At 49.3% G+C, this 24,220-nt stretch overlaps 2 protein-coding genes and 1 pseudogene across 4 annotated transcripts in view; 2 read left to right on the top strand and 1 right to left on the bottom strand.

Annotated features, from left to right (window-relative positions):
* The window catches only part of KCNJ9 (potassium inwardly rectifying channel subfamily J member 9), a 55,899-nt gene that overhangs the window by 6,723 nt on the left and 24,956 nt on the right, over positions 1–24,220 (top strand). The gene's annotated exons all lie outside the window — the stretch shown is intronic.
* KCNJ10 (potassium inwardly rectifying channel subfamily J member 10) overlaps positions 286–24,220 on the bottom strand; it is a 32,328-nt gene continuing 8,393 nt past the window's right edge. For both annotated transcript variants that reach the window (XM_082475505.1, XM_082475506.1), the window contains one exon: positions 286–5,323. In XM_082475505.1, coding sequence (XP_082331631.1) covers positions 4,184–5,323 — 1,140 coding nt within the window. In that variant the 3' untranslated portion in view covers positions 286–4,183. The remainder of the gene's footprint in view (positions 5,324–24,220) is intronic.
* On the top strand, positions 15,652–19,779 carry LOC309654568 (mth938 domain-containing protein pseudogene; annotated as a pseudogene). Its single transcript has 3 exons — positions 15,652–15,690; positions 15,834–15,987; positions 19,367–19,779. The product of its transcript is annotated as a mth938 domain-containing protein pseudogene (transcript).

Here is a 24,220-nt window from a genome sequence, read left to right as displayed (position 1 = left end):
TTCTCTACTTGTGGCGAGCGGGGGCTACTGTTCATAGCGGTGCACGGGCTCCTCATTGTGGTGGCTTCTCTTGTTGTGGAGTGCGGGCTTCAGTAGTTGTGGCTCACGGGCTCTAGAGTGCAGGCTCAGTAGTTGTGGCGCACGGGCTTAGCTGCTCCTTGGCATGTGGGATCTTCCTAGACCAGGGATCGAACCCGTGTCCCCCGCATTGGCAGGCAGATTCTCAACCACTGCGCTACCAGGGAAGTCCCTAGGATTAGTTTTGATCTCTAAAAGAAGCTAGAGTGAAGAACAGAGATTCAGCCGTTTTATTTAGTAACTTGTTCTGAACAGACAAGAATAAAATAAACCAAAAAAACTCACATGTCTTTTTTCCTAGGTACATTTGACCTGGTTTAGTCTTTAATGCAATGAATGGAAAAAACATCCCTAGATATTTCTGCTTCAGTAGAGTTGGCCATTACTGAGCTGGAGCCCAGGCTAACTTTACAGCAAAGGTAGCGTGTTATTTTACAAATAAGCTAGGTTAACTAGCAAGGGTAAAGGACCAGGGTAGCAGCCTTGGGAGGGGGCGGTGTCCCTGGCTTGTAGCAATAGTATAACTGGCTTCCTTTCTCTTCTCAGGCCTCAGAGAGAAATCCCTGGATGGTCTTATTAGCTGACAGGTTGGGGTAGGAGGTTGGGCAGGTAATGAGGTGAAGCACAGAGCAGGGATTTCAGAAGCCTCTCCCCATCCCCTAGGGCAGCTGGTACCCCCACTCCTCATTTTCATACAGAGGTACAAAGCTAAAGCACCACGCCCTCCCCCATGCTCAGATGCCAGGATTGGGACTCTTCTAGCATAGAGGGCATTCTCTTTGGGCTGCTTGCAACCATACAGAAATCTGGTCCTCTGCCTTGGGAGTATCTTGGGCCCAACAGCCCTTTAGTCCTGGCATTTAGATTCTAGAATTGAGGCTTCCCTTTAGTGCCTCCCACACACTGAAGTGTTCAGCTTCTTGGTTGAATAGCCATCACCTCCCGGGGCTGGAGCTGCAGTTGCCCCACCGCTGTGGAGGAAGGGGAAATACAGTGTACCTTAAGAGAGGGAAACAGGATTTTTTCTTTTTAAGTGCTACAGTCACAGGACACTGCTAGGGATGGGAACACACAGCCTAAGTAGTAGATTCTCCTAGGTTTCCACAGATGGAGTGTCTCCCCTCCTCATGTTCCTCTTATCTCCCCTCTTCCTGGTCCTGTCAGCAGCACAGGGTTTGTCAGAAGCCTCACTGGACGCCTCTTTATTTCTGAAGAGCAGCTTCCACCCCTCCCTTTCCCGTCATCAAACCTGAGAGCCTTAGTCAGGTATCTCACTTCCATGTTGAAACCAAGATCACTGGCTATAAGTCTGGGAATCTGGGGAGTCCTACCCCCAAACCAGAGCAAGATATCTGCCCCCATGCTAAGCTCGCTGAATACTTTCTTTCTGTACATTCAGTATATTTGGTCCTATATACATATACATCTCTCTACATATATATATATTATCTGTTTCTCTTTCTTAGATAAACCTTTCATTTATATATCATAGCTTAATTCCCTGAGCCTCCACCTACCTCTTCCCTGCTAGCCCAAGTAACACTCAAGGGTTTCATTGACTTCACCAGATCCCACAGCACCACCCTTCCTCATCTTCATACCCTGAGTATCCTCCCCCATCAGTTGTGTTGCCCATCCTCTGAAATCTCCTCCCTGAAGATCTGTGCCCGGTGCTCTCCTGACATTCCAAGTCCATGGTTGGTGTGGTCAGGGATCCCATTTCTCATCAGACCTGGCTGCTTCTAAAGCTTGCCTGATAGCCTGAAAGATGATTTCAGCTCAGAGGAGAGGGGGGCTGTAGTCTAAAGAATCACTTAGGGTTGAGGGAGAGGGGCATTGCTCTCTGATGGGGCTTATGGGAGAATAAGCCAGGTTGTATTAAGAGGAGAGTATGATTTAAAGTGCAATTTAGAGGAAAGTGTGGAATCGTGCAGGAGAATCAAAAAGGTTAAGTCAGAAATGTTCTCTTCTCATTTTGTTATCCAAGAATCTGAGGATTCTGGAGGCTTGGAATAGACAGCAGGGGAATGGGAAGAGTGTTTCCCTCAGGAGGGAAGCAGCTCTGTGCAGAAGAAACTTGATGGTGGATAACTTGCTAATGGATAAGAAGATACACACGCATAAACACACACACACACACACACACACGTTGAAAGAAATCAAGTGAGTCTAACATTTGAATAAAGTTGAGAGCCCAGAAGCTGGCTCTTTGCCTTCTGTTCTCTGTCTCAGATTTTCAAGTTGTTCCGGTTCTTGTTTTCTTGAGAGCTAGGGAGTAATGGTGGGGTTTACAGTAAGTGGAGAATGAAGGGTCTTCATCTTCAAGACATAGTTAGTTGAGTTCAAGGAGAGATCAATATAAGAGGATCTTGTGCAGTTGTAGTAAATGGTGACCATGGGTCCAGCCTCCGAATTTTGTGGGTTTCTCTGTGAGGCTCTGCACACAGATGCATGTACTCATTCTGTATAAATGCGTAGCTTATAACAACTGGCTGGTCCACCTTAAATAAACGGCCACTTGCTTCATACAGGGACTCTGTGCCAAACCATTTGGGGTGGGGGAGAGTGTCCCTTGGTACCTAAATGAGAACAGGAAGCACTCGTGGGATTTGGAGCTTTAGAGAAAGTTCTGGTGCCCATACACCCTTTCTGACCCCATACCACAGTCCCCTTCAGGGAACAAGGAGTGGCCTGAGTCTGATCTCGTAAAGTATGCCTTTTAACTTGCCTGAAACTGGCTTCATAGCAGAAGAGAGGAGAGATGAGACTGATACTCATTTTATACTGTCTCAGGAATGGCTGAGGGAGACCATGGTTATTTGATCAGGAGGTATAATTTCCTTCCCTCCCAGCACTGCCTAACAAAATAGCTGGCACTTTTCCGAAGGGCACTGGGAGGGGTAACAGGGTGAATAGTATCTGCCAGCCACAGAGTTCTGCCTCTGCCCAAACCTTAACAAAGCATTGCCAATTCCCAGGAGCTCTATACAGCAGTCTGGAAATCGGAGAATGTACTCATCCCATTTGGTTGGTTTAACTTGCCTGGGGACTCTGTGCCCTGTGAGTCTACTTTTAGTGGTAAGAGAGGAAGGCCCTTGCATTTTCCAAAGTTGGGTTTAGGTGAGAGTGGGCTGGGCAGGAAAGAATCAGAGAAGCCAGGGACAGTGTAATCTGGAACACCATTTCCAGACCTTTCTATGGGGCCTGGGCGTTGGACTTTTTCCAGGGGAACATATTCGGGAAGGTCATTACTTTCATGGGACACAAGGAAACAGATCCCCCCAGGGCTGCCTGGAGGATAGGTTCAAGGTTTTAGACAATAGCTCTGCATTAGTCACCCCACAATGAAGAGTTCAGTATTCAGGTCAGGAGCAGGTGTGGTGGTTGTGCCTGTATGCTTTATATCTCCCGGGTCAACTCCAGTTCTCTGGGAGCAGAGGCATCTATGTGGGAACTGGGTATCCTAAGAAAGTGTCCACTTGAGAAACTAGAAAGAGGAGAACAATGGGGACCAAGGTCCTAGGTTATAGTCAGGAGTTGCCAACAGAAATTAACTACACCATGAAAAACCCTGGCTTCTTTCAACAGGTTTTGGTAGAGACTTCAGAATAAAATGATTCTGGATTCCTATATCTCTGAGGGCACAAACCCCAAAGGGACCATCCCAGAGAGAGTCTTGCCTTAGGGAGCTTGCTAGGTGGAAAGATAGGGAGGGGGCTCCAGCCTCAAAGCACCAAACTTTCTGGTGGTGGTGGTGAGAGGTGGGTGGGTGGGGGGAGCCTATCCATCCAACTGCATGGTCCTCCTAATGTGAGTCTCCAGGCATGGCTGAGGCCTTCTAAGCCACTTCAGCCTAATCTTCCCTCTCCTTCCCCCATCCTGGCTTAAGGCAGGTGTGCATCTTGGGGTGGAAGTGCGGTGAGGTGAAGGGAACAACGGGAGGAAGTCCAGTTGGCCTAGACTACCCACAGGCCTCTGGGTTAAAGAAGAGGGAGTGGAGAAGGGTGCTTCCGGGGCTCTCCAGTAAACCTGGGTAATATCCCTCACCCAGGGTGCCAAAAGAGGAAAAGAGACCAGAGGGATGGGCAGGTGGGGAACGAAGCCATCAGACATTGCTGATGCGCACACTAATGGCACTGCCCTCCTTCTCATCCTGCTCCCTTAATGACTCCTCCAACTTGAGCTTTTCAGGGTCTCTGTAGCGTACAGTGGTGTCACGGAGGCCACTCGGAGAGGCTACTTTCACAACTTGGTCAAAAAGGCTAAAGTCTGCTATGTATTTGCCACTGGCTGACAGCGAGATGGCGGGTGTGAACTCGTAGCCCCAAAGGATCTCCTCCGGCAGGTAGGAAGTGCGCACCTGGCAGGTGGCACTGGTGGATTCCACTGTCCCACTTAGGATCAGCACCAGCTCGAAGTCACCCTCACCACTGCGGAGGGGGAGGTCTTTCAAGGGACTGGTCTCATCCACCACATGGTAGAAGGTAAGGGGTAGGATGAGGAAGGGGCTGTCAGAAGCCGTGTCCACTTGGAAAGTCACATTGACCTGGTTGAGCCGGATGTTCTCGCCCTCCTTTGTCTGGTGGGTCTGAAGCAGTTTGCCTGTCACCTGGCAGCCAATGAGGAGGCTCTTACGCATGTTGGCGACTCGGATCATAAGACAGGGCTTTCCATTGTGTGCAGCTACAACCGCATGCTGGCTGAAACGGATGGTCTCCGCCCGCTTCTTGGGCCGGGCAATCTTTGCCAGGAAGGTACCCGTGATGAAGATTTCCAGGATGGTGGTGAGCACCAGCTGGGCAATAAGAAGCACGATGGCCAGTGGGCACTCCTCACTGATGTAGCGGAAGCCATAGCCAATGGTGGTCTGGGACTCAAGGGAGAAGAGGAAGGCCCCGGTGAGCGTGTGCACCTGTACCACACAGGGGGTATGGTTGGCTGAGGGTCCCAGCTCCAGCAGGTCCCCATGGGCCACAGCTACCAGATACCACACCACACCAAAGAGGAACCAGGTGCCTGCAAAGGTTGCAGAGAAGAGCAGAAGCTTGTAGCGCCACTGCATGTCAATGAAGGTTGTCCACAGGTCCTTGAGGTAGAGGAAGCGCTTGTCAGCAATGTGCTCCATTCTCACATTGCTGCGGCCATCTTTTGTCAGGACTCTCCTCCGTCGTATCCCTGGGCCCATTAGGGGCCGGCTTTCTGTCTGAGTGGTTTGGCTGTAATACACCTTGGCAACCGACGTCATCTGAAGAGAGCAAGACAGCATAATGAGCGGTATTGCAAAAATCCAGCAACTCCCAACCACCACCCAATGGGAAGGAAGAAGAAACATTCATTTTAGTGCCACTGATTTGTCCTCTTATTAGCAAATGTTTACTGAGAACTTGCTATATGCCAGGCACTGTAGTGCAAGATGCTGGAAGGTCAAAGATGAATCTGACAGCATCCTTGCTCGCCAAGAACTCATAGCATAGTGAGAAAGATTCATATTCAGTAAGCAAACAATTGCAGTACAGTCTGACATTTGTAATTCTTAGGAGAAGCAGAGAAGAAAGAGTTATAAGTTCACAGTTCCTTGAAGGTGGGAGTGAGACTAAAGAGGGCTCTACTGGTCTCCATTCACCACAAAACCAGTTCTGTGAAGATCTCTAATTCTGAAATAGGATCTCTCCCCACCCTCAAGAATGGCAGCAGCAAGAAAGACTATCCTGTTGAACTCCTTCCAAGCCAGTCCCCCTTAACACACACATGCCCTTAATTTCTCCATTCTCTCCCCTACCTCCACGTCCGTACTCACTGGTGATACAAAGATATTCGCCTGGCTCAGAAGATAGCAGAAACTACCCATTCTTCTACCCCTTAAGATGTTCTCTAAGCACCCAGCCCATTTCGCTATTATTATTATCATTGTTATTATCATTATTATTGTCATCATCTATTTGCATCTTCTGGGGAAATTAGGTCTGGGTTAGGGTCTGAAGTCTTGTTGGGAAAAGCACAGACAAAACTGAGCAAAAATAAACAAGTGATGGTGGGGGCTTCCCGGTGGCACAGTGGTTAAGAATCTGCCAATGCAGGGGACACGGGTTCGAGCCCTGGTCCGGGAAGATCCCACATTCCGCGGAGCAACTAAGCCCATGCACCACAACTACTGAGCCTGCGCTCTGGAGCCCGCAAGCCACAACTATTGAGCCCACGTGCCACAACTACTGAAGCCCGCGCGCCTAGAGCCTGTGCTCCGCAATGAGAAGCCACTGCAATAAGAAGCCCGCGCACCGCAGTGAAGAGTAGTCCTGCTCTCCGCAACTAGAAAAAGCCCGCGTGCAGCAACGAAGACCCAACACAGCCAAAAATAAATAAATAAATAAATAAATTTATTAAATAAATAAATAAACAAGCGATGGTGGAGGAAAAACATCAAACTGAAGCCTCCTGGCAGCACAGGAACATTTTCCCAAGGACTGGGAGAAATGCCAGGTTGTAGGTGGCAAAATTGTCTTGACTGAGTGAAGCAGAAGAGTTAAGAGTGTATATTAGTTTGTGGCTATTTCTGCACAAGTTCAAATTCAGGATTGCTATTTATTCTGATAGTAGAAAGTGGGACAAGGCTCTGAAATAGGAGACAACTCACTTAATACAAAGTGCCTGGCACCCCTGCCCAAGGAATAACTTGTACTTTTCCATCAGAGAAAGAATTGCAATCACTTGAGCCCTTGGACTCTGGATCTGATGGCCAGAACTTCTGGGAAGGAGCAGGTGACCTCTGGGGAATTTAGTTCTTCTTGGAGAACACAGAGTGGCTCATCACGTTCTCCATTCCGAGAAGTCTATACCACTGCATTTTATCATTCTCCTTCACACTGCCCCTTATCCTATATGCCCATGGCCTTACCCCTGGGAAACTCTAAATTATTTGGGTCCATTTACATATCCACCAAGCGGACACTAAATTGGAAATCACCAACACACAAGAATCCCAGAATATTCAGAGGCAACCTGGAGCCCATTTTACACCACCCACTTGGAACTTCCATACACATGAGACTCCTTGGCCAGAACTGGATGCCATCCACTTCCCAATATCCTTGGCTACTTTGGAGCAAGAGGGAGGCTTTGTAATTCTGAAGTTTGAAGAATTCTTATTTAGAGCCCAAGTAAAGCCCCATTCAGTACTCAATAGTAGTAATATTAATAAAAGAAACAACCACCACAAAGCTTGCATCTATGTACCATTCAAAGTTTACATGTTAGCGTGCCTTCTCATTTGACCTTCAAACTCGCGAAAAGATGTGAAACCTCTATAGGAGATTTTAAGGAACAGGGGAATCTAAAACAGATTCTGGAAAGTTGCTGGAAAGTTGTGGATAAGTGAGCATAATTTTAAATTTCAAAAAGAAAAATGAAGTACATTTCACAAACTACAAACAGATAAGGTATCAACCACAGGCAAGATTCTAGAATGGAACATTAAGATAGTGAATTCTTGGGCAGAGTGGGGGAAAGGTAGTTATCAGTAGGACCCAGCATGGGGTTACTAAGAACAAGTAGCATCACATCACACTAACTTAATTTCCTTCTATGACAAGGTTACTAAATTGGCAGATCCGAGAAATGCAACAGAGAAAGTGCATCTAAGCAAGATTTTGACAAGATCTCAAGTTATGTCCTTGGGGATACGACAGAGAAAAATGAACAGAATGCTTCTCTAATTAGGTGACTTAAAAATAAAAAATCAGTGTTACTGGTGAGTGGATCATGATAGCCTGGAATCAGTTTTCTAGCGATGTACCACAGAGCATTATCTTTGGCCTTGACCTAGTCGATGTTCTTAACACTAATTTTATTCAAAAATATAGAACACATGGCCATCAGTTATGCAGATGACACAGAGCTGGGACGGACTGCAAATGGAAGGTCTGAGGCAGAATTAGGATCCAAAAGGAGCCAGAGGAGTGGGCCAAATCGAGTAAAACGGATAAATGTTGGATTACATTTGGGTCCAAAAATTACCTGAGCAAGTTCTGCGTTGGAAAGACGTGATCTCATAAGCAGAACCACGAAAATGAAATTAGGCATTTTAGCAGAAAGTAATCCAGTGTGAGTTATCTACGTGTTTTGGTTGCCAAAAAAAGCAATGCAGTCTTAAGCTGCTTTAGTTGTATTAAAGTATCTAGAATAAAATAAGGATTCAGTTGATTCTGCCCTGTTGATCCCACATCTGCAGTATTGAGTCTCAAGGAACAATCAGGACATGAGAGGATTCAGAACCAAATCATATGAGACGTGTTTGAAGGAAACGGGGAAGTTTACTTGGGAGGAGAGACGATCTGAGGGTTATGAAGGCTATGTGAGAATATTTGGTTTGAAGGGCTGCCATGTGAACAAAGGTTTGGATTTGTTCTTTGAGCTCCAAGGGGAACAACCAGGACCAGTGAGTTCAAACCACCGAGAAAAAGATTCCAGACTGATATGAAGAACATTGTAACAAATGTAGAAAGAGCATCTCAAAAGGTAGAGAGTACCCTGCCCCCAGAGGTGTTCAAGGACAGGTTGGAGGAGTGCTTTGCAGAGATTCTAGAGAGGAGATTAAAGTTTTGGGTGGGAAGGTTAAAGATTGTCTTTAAGTTTCCAACTACATTCATAGAGGATCAAGATGCCTGCCTCCTCCCCATCTCTACCCCCCACCACCCGCCCTTCTACCATGACATCCAGAGATCCCACATCAAAGCCCTAGCTTTGTTTGTGCCGAGGAGAGACTCTGTATATCTGGGGAAATGGAAGCTCTTGGGGCCCAAGGAAAGTCTTGCTTATCATTCCCAAGATAATAGTCTATGATTATATATCATTTTACAGTTTATGAAACATGTAATTTGACCCCCACACCATGAGGTAAGTAGGAAAGGCATCATTAGAAACTAAGGTTCAGAGAGATTTGCTCCAAGTAGTTTTGGAACCAGAACCCAGGTCTTCTGGCTTCTGATCCAGAACTTTTAAATTGTAGCGACTGCTTCTGTGTATCCCAGGTTCATTCTCACAGTCTCATGTTTTCAGGAGGTGCCTCTGTGGTCCCCTGTATAGAGGATCACAGCTGAGACAGAGAAGACAGAGCCCGGAGCTTCCAGAGCCCAGCGTTAAGGCTACAGATTGGGGGCACTGGAGATTTTGGCCTCTGGCTAGACCTCTTCGTTGTGATTGCCCCCTCCAGCTGTGTGCCTGCTGTTGCCAGCCTTTGTATCTGCCTCCTCCAGCTATTCTCTGCTGCTCCCAGCTGCTGTGCCACCTCCCACAGCCAGGCAGCTTTGTTCTCCCCGGTAGTGAGAGTCAGCAGCAGATAAACAATCAGCCACACTCCACCCCCTGGGCCCCTGGGAAGGGAGCAGGCCAGAGTTCTGGAAATGGTTTGCTGGTGCCCCACCTGAAACACACATACTCTCTCCTCTAGAGGGTGCTGTTTCCCCCAAAACAGTCCCAGCCAGATACCAGGGACAGTAGCTGAAGAATTCTGAAAACAAAAGCAGCCTCTGAGTGGTCAAAAGAGACAGAAACAGACACAATCACCTTCTTTCTCCTCTAAAAACTAAACTAATGAGTCCCTAAAACAAAGGCCAGTCACACCTACAGTGACGTCCAGCACGTTGCCTCAGCAAATACCTCTCCCTCCTTCTGCTTCCTGCCTGCAGATTGACCTAGAGCTTTCTTTCTTTACCTGAGAGCTCGCGAGTCATTTGTTCTCCAGAATGAATGGATTTATCAGAGCCCTTCTTGAGTACAGGACTGCTCTGCAGTACAGATACTCCTCTTGTGACTAAAACTGATCCCTGGCTCCCCACTGCTCTGAGCATGGCATTCAAGGCCCTTCATGATTTGGTCTCTGCCTCCTTCTTGGCTTTGGTCTTGCCACTCTTCCACACGTATCCTAGACTCCAGCTCCACAAAGCACCTCGCTGTTCATCCCTTCTACCTTTGGACCCGCTTTTGCACTGGACCCGCTCCGTGCCCACCTGATGACCTCCAGCTTACCTTTCAAAACTCACTCAAGTGTTAGTTGCCCCTTTGGAAGCCTCCCTGACCCTCGAAGAAATAGCTCATCTTCTCTACCTCCCCGCCCCCAGCATGGGTTTTCTAAGCATGGTTTGTACACATTCCTATTTTCAAACATCATCGTGCTTTGCAATGGTTTGTTTACCATTGTTTGCCATCTGTGAGTTCTCAATTTAAGGCCACAGACTGTGAACGTCACCTGTTTCCCCAGTACCAAGTGCAGTTTGTTAAGAACGTCTGAGTAAAGAGATGACTGGAAGCCTGATTTAGAGAGACAGAGGCCTGAGTCAGAGCTGCAGCCTTGGTCTGCCTCACGGGCTCTGCTCATGTGCAGATGCTTGCAAATTCTTTTTTCTAAAGGTGGGAGAGAGCAAGCCCCAAGGCACTGCTCCCAGCTCCCTCTGGGTTCGCTGTCCCCTTTGCTGGAAGATGAAGGAGGAAAACAAGCCTTCTCTGGGAATAGCTGTGGGCATAGGGGCGGCCTCTGTCAAATTGAGTGACCAGAAAGGATGCTTCAGCCCCTCCGCGGGGCAGTGGTGGAGGGGGCAGGTTAGAGCCGTGCACCTTCTCCTGACCTGTCAGGCTGGGGTAGGGAGGGGTGGTGGGCAGGGAAGCAGCCCTGAGCAAAGAGCTTTATCTGTTCTTTCTGTGGCAAGAGCAACCTGAATGAAGAAGCTATGGGGCATGAATCCTAAATGCATCCACCTCCACGTGTGAATGAATCCTTTCTTCTCTACCTCTGCCTCTCTTTGGTTTCCTAAATAGTTCACGGTGCCATCATCCTTTGAAAATCTAGGGATTATCTCAAACTCCCCTCCTTCCTCTTCTCAATATTCATCGGATGCCACGAGCTGTGGATTTGTTACTTGTGTCTCTTCCCCTTCATTTCATTGTCTTACTTTAGGTCCTTCACACCTTTTGCCTGAATCATCAGCCTCCTACACATCTCCTGTCTCTATTCTTTCTCTCCCCAAATCCTTCCTACACTGCTACTGGATCACTCTTCCTCAGTTACACCTCTGATCACAAATCAGTGCACATGTATCCACCACTTCACAAAGCACTTTCACATTTTATTCTCATGGAATTCCTATAAGGTATTAAGGTTACAATCCTTATTTTATGAATGAAGAAACTGAAGCACCGAGAGACGATGTGACTTGGTAAATCGAGATCTTCGGCCTCCCAAACCTCCCTGCCTCCAAACTCCACTTGTCATTATACTGTAACTATCTCAGATCCTTCCCCAACTCAATCCCTTCTACCTTTGGGTTTAGGTTTGACAGATAATGTGTCTACTAGCTATCAAAGAGAAGCCGAACTCAGTCTGGCACAGTTGCATGGTCTGCTTCTACACCTCATTCCAGCCTTATTTCCTGCCTCATCTCTCCTATGGCGAACTTCAGACAAACCAACTGTCCCCTGCTCCCTGTCGTATACACCCATGCTTTCCTGCCTTCACGTGATTGTTCATGCTCGTCTCTTTTCCTGACCTCCCTTTCTCCTTGTCTCTACGTAGCCATGATATCTTTCAGAGCCCAGTTCAAATGACTCCTCTTCCATGAAGCCTTCTCTGATCCCCACAGCCTTAAGTAAGGCCTCTCTTTTCTGAATATATATATTATGTATATCTCCATCTATATCTCTTATGGCACATCTACTTGGTATAGCATGTGTCTTCTACTACAAAGAAGCTTATTAAAATAAGGATTCAGCCATAATATGTTTTGATTAGTCTGATATATGATTAACACAATGTATGACACATAGTAGGTGCTCAAGAAGTAGTTTATGAGTGAATAAATGAGCAGAAGGGGGCCCCCAAATCACTCCAGGTGTAGGGGCCAATCTAAGAGCACTGGGAACGGACTCCATCCTCCAGGAGGACTAAGGATGTGTGGAAGCTCTTGGCCTGGGTACAACAGATGGAACTTCACTCTGGCCCAGGGCCTCTCTCCCTTTGGGGCCTTCTCACTCCCCCCTTCTTGTTTGTGTCTTCTCTTGATTTTTCTTATGATGTTTTCTCTTTTTCCTTGTATCCACGGAAACCCCAATAACTAATTATAGACACTAATAGATATGCAAACAAACCAAATGTCCTCATCTGTAATGATGCTGCCCACCACACAGGAAGACCCACGCAGTCTCAGTTGTGTTTTCATGCATTTATACAATAAACATTTACAGGGTGCCAGGTTCCAAACAAGACACTTGAATTATGGAGGTGAATTAGGTGTGGATTCTGGCCTTGAGGACCTTACAATCTATTAAGGGAGACAACCACACAACAGGCAAGAAGTGATAAGTGCCATGGAATAGGGATCCATGAAGTGCTGAGGGACTTTGCAAAGGGAAAGGTGACATCTAGCTCAAGGGGGTGGGGCTGAGGAGGTAACGAACGTGTATTGATTGAGAACCTGTTAGGTGCTAGGCACTGGGCTAAGTTGTTGGGGATATTTTAATGTTGGCTCATATAATTCCTCAAACAACCCTGTAGGAATGTTATTATCCCCATTTATTATCCCCATTTATTACCAGGTTGTTATGAGTAAGTAACAACCAGGAGTTGAGTTTTTTCCTCCATACCTGACTGTCTCACTCAGGGGAGATTTTATAGAGGAAGGTGGCATTGGGACTGAGCCTGAAGGATAGGCAAGATTTGGACCCTTGGAGACTGGAGTTTGGGGGTGTCAAAGAGAAGGCACCTCCAGGGAAGGAAGCAGTACAAGCAAAAGGTATAGCATTGAGTAGATTCAGGGCCAGCAGGGGATAGGGGCCAATCATTTTGGTTGAAGTGTTGGGAGCACATGAAAGACTTAACAGGACAAATTGGGAAAACAATGATGGGCTCTGATCCCACAACACCCTCCTGCCTTGTGGCCACTAGAATGAAGGGTGAGAGCCACACGGCGTGGGTGTGGAGCCCCGTGCCTCCCACAGGGATCAGATGCAGGGACTTGGCCTCCTCTTCATGGTGCTCTAGCCGCACACCCTTTCACAGAGCCACTGGGTGAGTTTTCTCTTTTGACCATGGAGTACTTCTTCCTGATGTTTGGTTCAGGGAAATGGAAGAAGAGAGAAGGAGAGCAACTATCATTTACTGAATGCCTAGTTTAGACCAGCACTTCGCATTTCATCTTTGCAACAACTCTGGGGAACAGAGTTTTTATCTTCACAGTTACTTATGAAACTGGGGTTCAGAGAGCCCAGGCAATGCAACATATAAGTAGCAGCGCTGAGATTAGTACCTAGTTCTGGCTGCATTACAAAGTCCTTTCCACTATAGCTTCAGGTTAACACTATATACTGAATTTGCCTTGGATGAGCAAATTCCACACTCAACAAGCAGAGAAGATGGACACCTAGAGCATGATAGGGGTCTAGCAGGCACCAGCCAGGTGTGAAGAATTCACCAGCAATGACACCCAGGGTGCATCTGATGGCTGGCGGTGATACTCTTTTTTTATGATTGTTCCATCCCAGTGCTCCTCTCCTAGGTTTGCATGGCAGGTCTTTCTCCTCCCCATTTCCTTCTCTTGGGCTCTGCTCCCAACTCTCTTCTCATCTCTTCTATCATCTGCACTGCCCTGCTCGTATTTCATGCTGGCTGTTACCAAAATGTGTCTCCCTGATTCTATCCTCCTTTTCACTGTCCTCTTTGTCTTTTCACTCCCTGCACATCTGTCTGGATCATCCCTTCTTCCCCTAAGAGTTTCTTCAGCTTCCTAGAAATCTGATTTTGGAAGATGGTGATATGGAAGAATACTATGCTATCCAACAAATCACAGCTCTGACCTTCAAATTCTGCATCTCACTGTATCTCCACCCATAACCCAAAGCCTAGGTGCCCACATTAGTAGAGGCATTCTAAGCCCTACAACCTTCTATTCTCCCTGCTTCTTCCCTCCAGAAAAGAGCTTCTTGATTTAGGGGTTTGGAAACAGGATCAGAAAGGGAGGCAGTTTCTAGGAAGACAGGAGGAGTTCCCACTATAGCTATGAACTAATCCAATTATTTTAGGTTTGAAGGTACAGGAATACCTGAACCAGTCACTGCGGGGTATAGATAGAAGTAGAAAGTGGTAGTACCAGTTCATTCTCTGTCCCAGTAACTGCCCACCAAGCTCAAGTGCTACGTTTTGAGAGAGCCCTGCGCACAGAGGGGTTGTGAGCACGATCAACCTCCGGGCCTGAGGCTGGGCTGGTCTCTAAGCCCACACTCATCTTAGACAGCTGAGCTAGGCACGTGTCCAAGCCTAGCATCCTGGAGATAGAATGAGGGTATCAGGAACTAAGAGGCAGCGTTACCTGGTGGAAAGTGGGCTCGACTGGGAAGCAAGAGACTTAGGTGCCAGCCTCAACTCTGCCTCTGACTAAAAGTGACCTTGGGTAAGTGTCTAAACCTCTTCAGCCATTATATCTTTAATTGTGGGAAAAGGGCATTGGATTAGCTCCACAATTCTCAAACTAGTGTGCCAGGAGGTGCTCGGAACCAGGTGATTAAATTTAATGTATTTTCCTGAGCTATCAGTTTTACTCAAAGGTTTTGAGGGAAAATCTTATTTTAATATTAAACAAACGATGTATGATGGCATAGAATGAAAAATTTACATAATTTAAAAGACAAAACACATTTCAAGGATGTCCAGTGTGTGGGAGCTTATGGCCCATCCTTGTATCTTCTGGGGTAAAATTCCCTCTGCCCTTCACAACGTGTTTCTGGGTCAGTTTGGGAGGCTCTGTACTTGAGGGTTATCAAGGTCATTTCCTGCTTTAAAAGTCGACGTCCAGCCCGTGTCCCTCCCAATGCAGATGCGTCTCAGCCCTCCCACTGGCCTTGGTGGAGAAAGGAGACTGTTACTCAGCCTCCTCTCACCAACCATACTATCTCTGTTTTGGATACCAACTCCAACGTGAAGAGCGGCCTTGGAGGCCTCCAGGAAGAGATCAGCTGCACTGGGGACTGAAAAGAAGCATTTCTGGGCTTCCAAGTGTTCTTAATGAGAGAGGGGGGAAGAGAGGAGAAAGGAGAGGGTGTCAAGGAAGGCCTGGAAGAAAAGCACTGCGGGATTATGTAAGCCCTCAAGGTTGGGAGAAGAATGGAGTCGGGTTTGGGGTTCTTTTTAAACTTAATGTCTTTGTTCATTAATCTCCCTTCTGTCCTGCCCCAAAGAAAATAAACAAATAGAAACAGAGCCAGATGCACACAAATCTTGAGGTGGGGACAAAAAGGGCCGTGTGTGTGTCGGGGGCCTGCCTTGCCAGCTGAGTCACTGCTGCCTCTGCCTCTCACCCTCCAGTCTCCTTCCCCTTCCCTCCCATCCTCTAGCCTCGGCCTGACACAAGGCCCTGGCCCAAGGAAGAATAGGCTTTTCTTCCCTTGTGTCAACGTTTGGAAAGTTCTCATAGACTGATCAAAAGAAAGGATAAAAGCCTTCAAAGCGTTTCCTGGGAGCCTGTGACCTCCATTTGGCCCTTCTGACCCCCCTGTGTGTTTTCCGGTCAAGAGAGGGAAGAACACAGAGATGGGGCCATGTCAGATGTTCGCCTCTGTCCAGACACCACCCGCCCTGTCAGTGTGGGCTGATTGGGACCACTGCCCCTTCTTCCACCCCAATCCCCAGGCAGTGCCTTCTGTCCCCCGCGAGAAGGGAACAGTGTTCCTGCAGAGAACTGCCCAGAGTGGGGTTACCTCAGGGACCCCCCTTTCCCCAGCTGGAGAGGAAGGATGACTTCCTGGCACACGCAGCCCATGGGGACTGCCTCTTTGATGCACCTGCCTCCTCACCCTCCAGCCACCACCCCCGCCCCCAGCACGCTCCCCCTTTGAGTCACCACGGAGGCCACAGCGCCTGCTCCTACCCATCGTGTGAGGCTGCAGGGCTGCACATCCTGGTCCCGTCTGAGAAGCTTGGCACCGTGCAGAGTTCAGCTGAGGACAAAGGATGCACCACTGCCTCCTCAGCCCCAGCTCCAGCCATCCCAAGAGCCTGCAGGCCTGGCCCCACCTGGGTCCTCACCTCAGAGGAACATCTCAGAGATATTAACCCATCCCTCCTAACCTTGACCGAAGAGCCAGAAAAATCAGTCCAAGTGCTAAGACACAGCTGGAAGCAATGGCATTAGTACAAATAACTTCTGTTGTCATTGTTATTCTACTGTTATCAGTAAGACCTGCGACACTGAAAAGGTTCCCAAGGATACTGGGGGAGATTTCAGAGGGGCTGGGCTGGAGATGACCAAGGGGTCTGTTGAAGACCTCTTGTTCGTGTGTCAGCCTACTCTGACTGTTTAATCAGTCACCACCTGGCCTAGGCTCCTGGATTCTCCCTAGGGGAGAACCCAACTGACCCCCAAAGACACTGGTTGAGAGGATCACCCTAGTTGAGAGGTTAGAAGTATTCTTCCCGACAGAGCCCGCTAGGGAGAGTTCACCCCCATGCCCAGCTGGCTTAGTGGAGAGGGTGCTGGCAAGACTACAGATGGCTGGAGGGGAGCGGAGGAGATGAGACGGACTCCTGCAAACTTCAAGCCTCACCGATCCTCAGCCTGGTGCTGAAGATTATCTCCCCACCACCAGGGGGCAGGGCTCCCCAGCCCCACGGGACTGCCCTTGCCCTGGCGGTTTGCCTTCTCCTGCCTTCTCCTGCCCACCGACCCCAGCCCACCCCCTTTTACTGTTAGGTTGAACCATATGAAATCACCAGTTTTAAAGAATGGGTCCCATGTCAGCAATATCAAGTGGTCCAATTTACCAATATTTAGTAACAATAAAAATAACAGCATCAGCCTCCTTCAAACTACCAGGCTCTGCATCATATGAAGCACATTAGAAGCAATTCCGCTTGATCCGCACAGCCAGCTGGTGGCAGTTAGAGCCGCAAGAATCTCTCTCCAAGGTCACAGCTAACCTTCCAATCATCAAATCCAAGGGCGTTTTCTCAGTCCTCGACCCCAGCAGTCTCTCTGCGTCATGTGAGACTGATGGCCAGCCTGTCCGTTCTGGACACTCTCTCCTTTGGTTCTTATTGAGATGTGGTGGGGATCCCCTGATTCTGGAGACCTCGATTAGCTCTTTAGTGGCCCTGCCACTTCTAGGCCTTGGGATTTGGGGCAAATCACTTAAACTCTTTGAGTTTCCTTTTCCTTTACCTGCAAAAAAAGGGGCCTAATGATATCTACCTCACCAGGGTGTTGGGAGAATTAGATAAGTGCACAGATGTACCAAGAGCACTCGGTGGGGTCAGCACTAACACGGTGCAGAGTCTCATCATCACTCTCTGACGTGGTCCTCCAGGCTCTCTCCTCCCTGTCTCTTTACGTTTGGTCCATCTCTCTTGCTGTGGTCTCTCGCGGGCCCTGAATTGTTGGTGTTTCTCAGGGATCCCCCTTGGCATCTCTAACCACTCTGCTCTCCCTTCCTCGGCTGTTTCAACCGCTCCCACAGATTCCCCTCACCTCTGCCCTGTACAACCAACACTTAAAGGCTCCCTCTAACTGGAGAGTCTAGTTTTAACGTGTTCAGACTGATGTCCTCTCTACTCAGAAGGGAGTCTCTCCTGTGCTTCCCCTCTTGTTCCCAGCCTCACCGTCCATTCAGTGCCCAGGTTGGAAACTTTAGAGTCGCCCTCGGTTTCTCTCTTGTGCCTCATCCAGTGGGTCACTAGGTCTTATCAATTCTGCCTTTGTGGGCTTCTCTCCAACTCCTTTGAGGCTGCCCTAGTTCTCTTCCACCTGAAGTGCTGCAATGATCTCCTGTCTTCCCACCCCCAGCCTCGCCTCCCTCACCCCCACCCCCTCAGCTGCCACAGTGCCTTTCAACAACACAATTACATCCCATCGCTCTGGCTTTCAATCCTTCAGGGAGTTCCACAGCTTCTGTAGTAAAACCCAAACTTCTAGACATAGCATTCAGGACCCTTCACCATCTGATGCCACCCTGATTTCCACAGCCTCTCCTTTTGGTACTTTTCCCTATGGACCCCATCTTCTAGCCATATAGAATTGCCATTGGCTCTTCAAATGCAGTCTGCACCCTACTTGCACGGCCCCATGCTTTCACCAAGCAGGTCTCTCTGCCTAAAATGCCCTCATTACTCTCTCTACGTTCCTGGGACAGTTTGCCACATCATCAATATAGCGCTCCTCTGTCCTTGAGAGACGGTGAGCTCTTTGAAGGCAGAGACTACACCTCAGTTCTCTTTTCAAGCTGGTGCCTTTGAATTTAACCTAATTGATTAGTATAGAGGAAGGACTTCTTAGATATGAAATCCCTGGTCTGATTCCAGGCTAGGGATGCCAACGACACCGCGTCTGGGCCGTCATTTACCCCACCTCCTGCCCTTAACAGATATCACTAATTCATCACAGTACTTTTTTCCTCACTGAACCTCAGAATCTTTCTCAGCATGGTGATACAGAGAGCCATTTTCAATCCAATGCAGTTAGCCTTACAAATGAAACCTATTTGTTATCCTGGCAGGTCTGGGTCATAGCCAAAGGTCCCTATCTGTTCTTCTTTCCCACTATTTGCCATCCAGATCTGTGCCATCTACTTGCTATGGGAACTTCAGTCAATCTCTTCATCTCTCTAGGGCTCAGTTTCCTCACCTAAGGAGGCAATAAAACCTTCCATTGTTTGGTTGGGATTACAGGAGATAAAGTATGTGAAATCTGTAAGGCCTGTATGCAAATATAAGATATTATTATTAGCCTACTTTGCAGATGAAAGAAAAATATCTACCAAATTAGGGAAACTAAGGCTCAGAGAGGTAAAGTAACTTGCTGATGTTGATTTAATGGCAAAGCCGGACCCTCTGTCTCCAAGTCCCGCGGACCTTCACTCACGTTGCCTCTCCACACCCATGTGGGCTTGATGCTGCTCCAGCTACCTCCTGCCTTATTTGTCCTTTCTCCAGGGTAACAGTGATTCATGCGGTAGGACTTCCGACAGCCCTGGCATTGGAGGAGGCTTCCAGCCCACCTCCTTCATCCTACCTCCCTATAATTCCCAAGGTGAAGCTCCCTCCAAAACCCATTCAACCCGCCAAGAGGTAGGAAAGGTGTTTAGTGAGGGATGCCACAAAGAACTCAGTTCCTACATCATGCCCTTTGGCCCCTTGCCCTCCTGCTTCCCCTTGGTGGCTCCAGCCGGCTGGCAGGCTGCTCAAAGCCCAGGATGAGGGGTAAAGCATGGAGACGTTTGGGATCGCAACTCTGAAAAGAGAGGGCATTGGAGTTCAGTTAAGTTCCTTCTGCCGCTGAAATTGTTTCCCTCTCATAGGGGGCAAATGAAAGTACCAGGCTCTACTAAAATCTGTAAGGACTGCAAAGTGTGGCCAGGGGGAAGTCAGGCTTGGGACCAGAGAGAAACAGGAACTGAGTGTTCTCCTGGTGTGCAGCCTGCAGATGTGCAGGAAGTTGTCGAGAAAGGCGTGCAGACCTTTGTTATTGGCCAGGGGATGAGTGAGGCCTCGAAGGTACCCTCATCAACTGTACCTCAGGAAACAAGGCATTGATGTGCGGGTCCTCCAGACAGAGCAGGCACTGAAGGAGGATAATGCTTTGGTTACCCAAGGCATCAGGGTGGGAGGGGTCTTCCATTCCACCTGCTGATGGAGCCTTAAGAGAATAAATCACTAAGAAATGATTAAAAAAAAAATTTTTTTTTAATTTTTTAAAGAGCCCAGGATGGCCAGGCCCCAGAAGATAAGGTTTTTGGGGTGGAGGCCAGGGAACCACTGAGCTGTCACCAGATCTGCCACCAGAATCTGAGAAACCAGAGAGAGGCCAACCTGATGGGACCGGTTCCTTAGGGTCCTGGAACCAGTGGGGCTCCCCAGCTGAGAGAAGAGAGGGAGGCTGACCTACCTCCCGGCTGAAGCTCCCTTCTCTATACCTTTTCTCGTCTGTGATCTTAGAAGCTGTGTGGCCGTGATGAGGGAGGCCTTGGACCTAGTCGGTGGAGGGTCCGAGAGGCAATGTAGGCGGCGGGGAGGCAGGAGAGGTACCCCCAGTGTGGAAGCACCCTCAGGAGCAGTTGCCAGAGGGGGCGTTTTATCTGCCTTACTCCTTCCAGGAAGGATCACGCCCACGTTGTCAATCAGGAGAATCATTTCTGAACTGCTTCCTAGCCTGTGTTTTGTTCATCTTTGTGACCTCCTCAGTGCCTAGTATAGAGCTTTGTCTAAGTATTTCTTGGCTTAAAAGAGCCCATAGGATTGATATTGTACATTTCTTTTCCCTCCCTCAGGCTCCCTTTTTGGTGTGTGACCTGCTTCATCCTTGGGAAGTCCTTCCTCCGAGCTTCCCATTAAAGCGTCAACCTTCAGACAGCTGCGCCCACTGACTCGGTCTCTCCATCCGCCTTTACTCCAGGCTGAAGAGCTGTATTCTCTCTAGTTTCCCTCAGTTCTCACTCCACACTGCCCTCAGCCCACTGCCATCAATACTCTTGCATCTCTCTCTCATGAGGGGCCAGGTTGGGGAGGGCCCACAGTGGGTACGCAGTGCTTAGCACGGAGCCTCAATGCCAGAAATCCAGAGTCCTCTGCAGGAGGCAGATCCCTCTTTCATCATGGGAAAGGAGAGAGGCGGAAAACTCCAGACCTGGACCCCAAACGTGACCAAAGACAAGAGGACTGAGCTTGGGAGAAAGAAAAGTAGGAAAAGGAAGATGGAGGGGAAGTGGAGAGATCCCAACTCGCAAGCCCCTAGAATGACAGGTGGGACAGAGTATGTAATCAGCTGGCCTCTCCAGCATCAGCATTCTCGGCCCTCCACCCACCCCTCACACACAGCCTCTGCCCTCCAGCTACACTGAGCTTCTCCCAGTGCTTGAACGGGCCATGCTTTCTCTTACCAACAGTTTTCCGCAAACAATGGGGCCTCTTCCGTGAAGCACTCTTCCCTCCCCACTCCACTTGGTCGATCTCTATCCCTCCTTCAAGCCTCGGCTTAGCTGTCACTTTCTCTGAGAAGCCCTTCCAGACGCCCACAGCCCCAGTGTGAGTTGCTGCCCCTCTGTGTCCCCGCGTACTGCGGACTTCCCACCTCAGCCCTTGTGCTGGGTTTCCATGTACCGCGTCATCCTATCCTCCCTGGGAGGTGGGTAATGCCATTGCCTTCATGTGAATGTGTGGAAACCAGACTCAGAAAGGTTAGCTGACTTGTCCAGAAGGACCACTAGTAAGGAAGAGGTGACTGCAAGTTGAACCCAGGCCCACTTAAACTGCACTTTTCATCTGGCCACCATACCATCATGGCATGTCGGCGCTGGGAGGCCCCCATGGTCACCCTGTTCAACCCCTTCATTTCGCTGAAGAGGAAGCCAAGGTTTAGAAAAGTTGAGTAACTTTTCCACAATCACACAGCCGGCTCATAGCACCAGAATCAGAGCAATAACCCTGGCTTTCTTCCTCATCCCAAGCTCTCTCTTCCTACAAGATCTTTTCTTAACCCTGGGGTCCTGAAGGGCCAACCTAGGAGCATTATCCACTGAGCTCTTCCCCTCCAACCAAAGCCCCAGCCTAGGGGTGTCCAGTGTGCCCCTCGCATCAGCAGGCCTCAGGAATCTCCTTGCCCCACAGCAGCTGGCCCAGAAATATGACAACAAGAAGAGCTAGAAGAAACAGCAGGGGCTTCCCTGGTGGCGCAGTGGTTGAGAATCTGCCTGCTAATGCAGGGGACACGGGTTCGCGCCCTGGTCTGGGAGGATCCCACATGCCGCGGAGCAGCTGGGCCCGTGAGCCACAACTACTGAGCCTGCGCGTCTGGAGCCTGTGCTCCACAACAAGAGAGGCCGCGATAGTGAGAGGCCCGCGCACCGCGATGAAGAGTGGCCCCCGCTTGCCGCAACTAGAGAAAGCCCTCGCACAGAAACGAAGACCCAACATAGCAATCAATCAATCAATAAATAAACAAATCTTTAAAAAAAAAAAAAAGAAAAGAAACAGCAGATAGCGGGCCCATTGGGAAGGGGCAGATTCAATGATGTTCTCTGCTAGGGGTTGTGGAAATGATCAAGGGAGTTACCTGAGACAGCTGGAAGTCCATGGCCCACAGGGGCTCTAAGCCCCTTTGGAAATGTCTCCTAGGCCACCCAACCTCTGTTCAATAGGCGGCTAAGCTGGGCCTCTCTTTCTCATCAGGGGGAGTGAGTCCTCCACCTCCTTCCATCCTTCCCCTTTGCCTGGTAATCCCTTATACCCAGGAAATGCTTCCTGCTAAGTCAAAATTTGCTTGTTGCTGCCTAAGCAATTTGTTCTTATTTTTACCCTTGGTGGAGATGGAGACCCATAGGCACCCTGTGCTTCTGACGCATTTCAGGGAATTGAGCCACCTTCCCCGACAGGGGTCCTCGCCACTCCCTTTCCTTCTCAGGCTCCACGTTTGAAGAGCAACCTCTGACCCTCACACAGAGAAGCCTGGCGGTGGGGGCGGGGGGTCTACTGTCACCCTGGGAGGGAATCTCTCTGCCCTTCCCCAACTTTCCACTTATTCCTTATCCACATTCCTCCTTTGAGTAGAAGGATGGGGGCAGGGGTGGCACAACGACACTGACTAGATGCAGAACTAGATTCAGAGGTCGCTGTCTCACTGTCCCCCACCCGCCCAAGCCTGAGTGCAGCTGGAGGGACGGAAATTGTCCTTTGGCCAGGCCTCCTTCTCCAACAGGGGACATTTGGAAGGGCACTTGGAGACAGAAGAATACACCAGAGAATAAGGGCTGGGAGAGGAGTGTTCCTGCATGGAGGAAGACAGATGGATGGTGCAACTTCAGCAGAATCTGGCAGCCAGCCGGGGAGCATTCTAGGTGAGCAGTGGGGTTAAGGCATAGAAGGGTCCTGCAAGGGTCTTTGCAATTCTGATGTAAGGGAAGCATCATGGAGATCGGCATTCGATAACATTTGCAGATGAGCAAACCAACATCAGCTTAGTTCTCCATCTAATGGGGTTTCTGCAACTGTGACCCCATCAACCACCCCAGGTCCCAGCACACAATCGTGCAAGCAGCCCTCAAATCCTCGGGGTCCTGGTCCTGGTAAGCCCTCCATCTCTTCCCTTTTTAGGGTACCTGCTCCAGGCTTCCAGAAGATGCCCCAGACCAGAATAGTAGGAGAGGCACAGACATGCCCTATAGATCCTTATACAGACATAGGATACTAACAGGGAAGGTCAGAGCCAGGTGTCGTGAAGGACTTACAATCAACAGAGATCCCAAACTCCAAACTCTAGCCAAGAAGGCCATGGGGCTCCTCTCTCCAGTGATCCGTCAGCAATGGGAATGGGGCCCATGGGAATGTAGGAAATGGAAGGAGGTAGGCTCACCCTGCCTAGAGGCAGTCAAGGGTCAAGGTGAACTTTTGAGTTTCTTTCTGGACGCAGAATCCTGTTTAAGGTCCCTGTACCCATTGTTCTCCCTACTCCAACCCCAACATACCCCCACTCTTCCCAAAGAAGGTGGGCAAAAGATAATTCTGTGAAAATTCCACATGGGTTGGGTCATCTCAGTGAAGCCAAGAGGCAGATAGTGACCCCTGCCCCGCAAAAAAACAACCCAGGAAAACACCCAGCAGCAAGAGACTTCCATTCTAGAATGGAGTCCCAGTCTTGCCACCTGGATATGTCATGCACCTGTCAGAGCCCTACTATAAAACGGGGAAATGATAACGAGGCCATCTACCTCACAGGGTGGTGAGAGGCCGTGACCCTGAGTGCGCTGGGCAGGTGCAAGGGCTGGTGGCCCTGGGCCGGTGCTGGGGCAGGCTGGGGTTGGTCATTCCCGCATCACTCCATTCAGTGTGTTTGGCTCCGCTCTGGGGCGGGGGTCCTGGCTCACCAAACCTCTCTGTGGTCTGTGGGATGGGGGGGGGAGGGGGCGGGCGTGCTCACGGTTCAGCAGAGACCGTGTCCATGGTTAACGTATAAGCAGGTGAGGTCTGGAGCAGCGGGACATTCCCCGCCCCAGGGCCACATTCTTGAGGTCACAACAAGTGCAAACTTGTTATAACCTGTGTTGGAGCAGCAGGGGGCAGCGAGGGCACGGGGTGGGGGGTGGTCGGGGGCTGGGGCGCTGGTGCTGAGCCTCTCGAGGCTGGAGG

This window comes from Balaenoptera physalus, assembly GCF_965194825.1.
Source record: "Balaenoptera physalus genome assembly, chromosome: 1".
NCBI lineage: Eukaryota > Metazoa > Chordata > Mammalia > Artiodactyla > Balaenopteridae > Balaenoptera > Balaenoptera physalus.
This window is presented reverse-complemented; position numbering and strand designations above follow the sequence as displayed.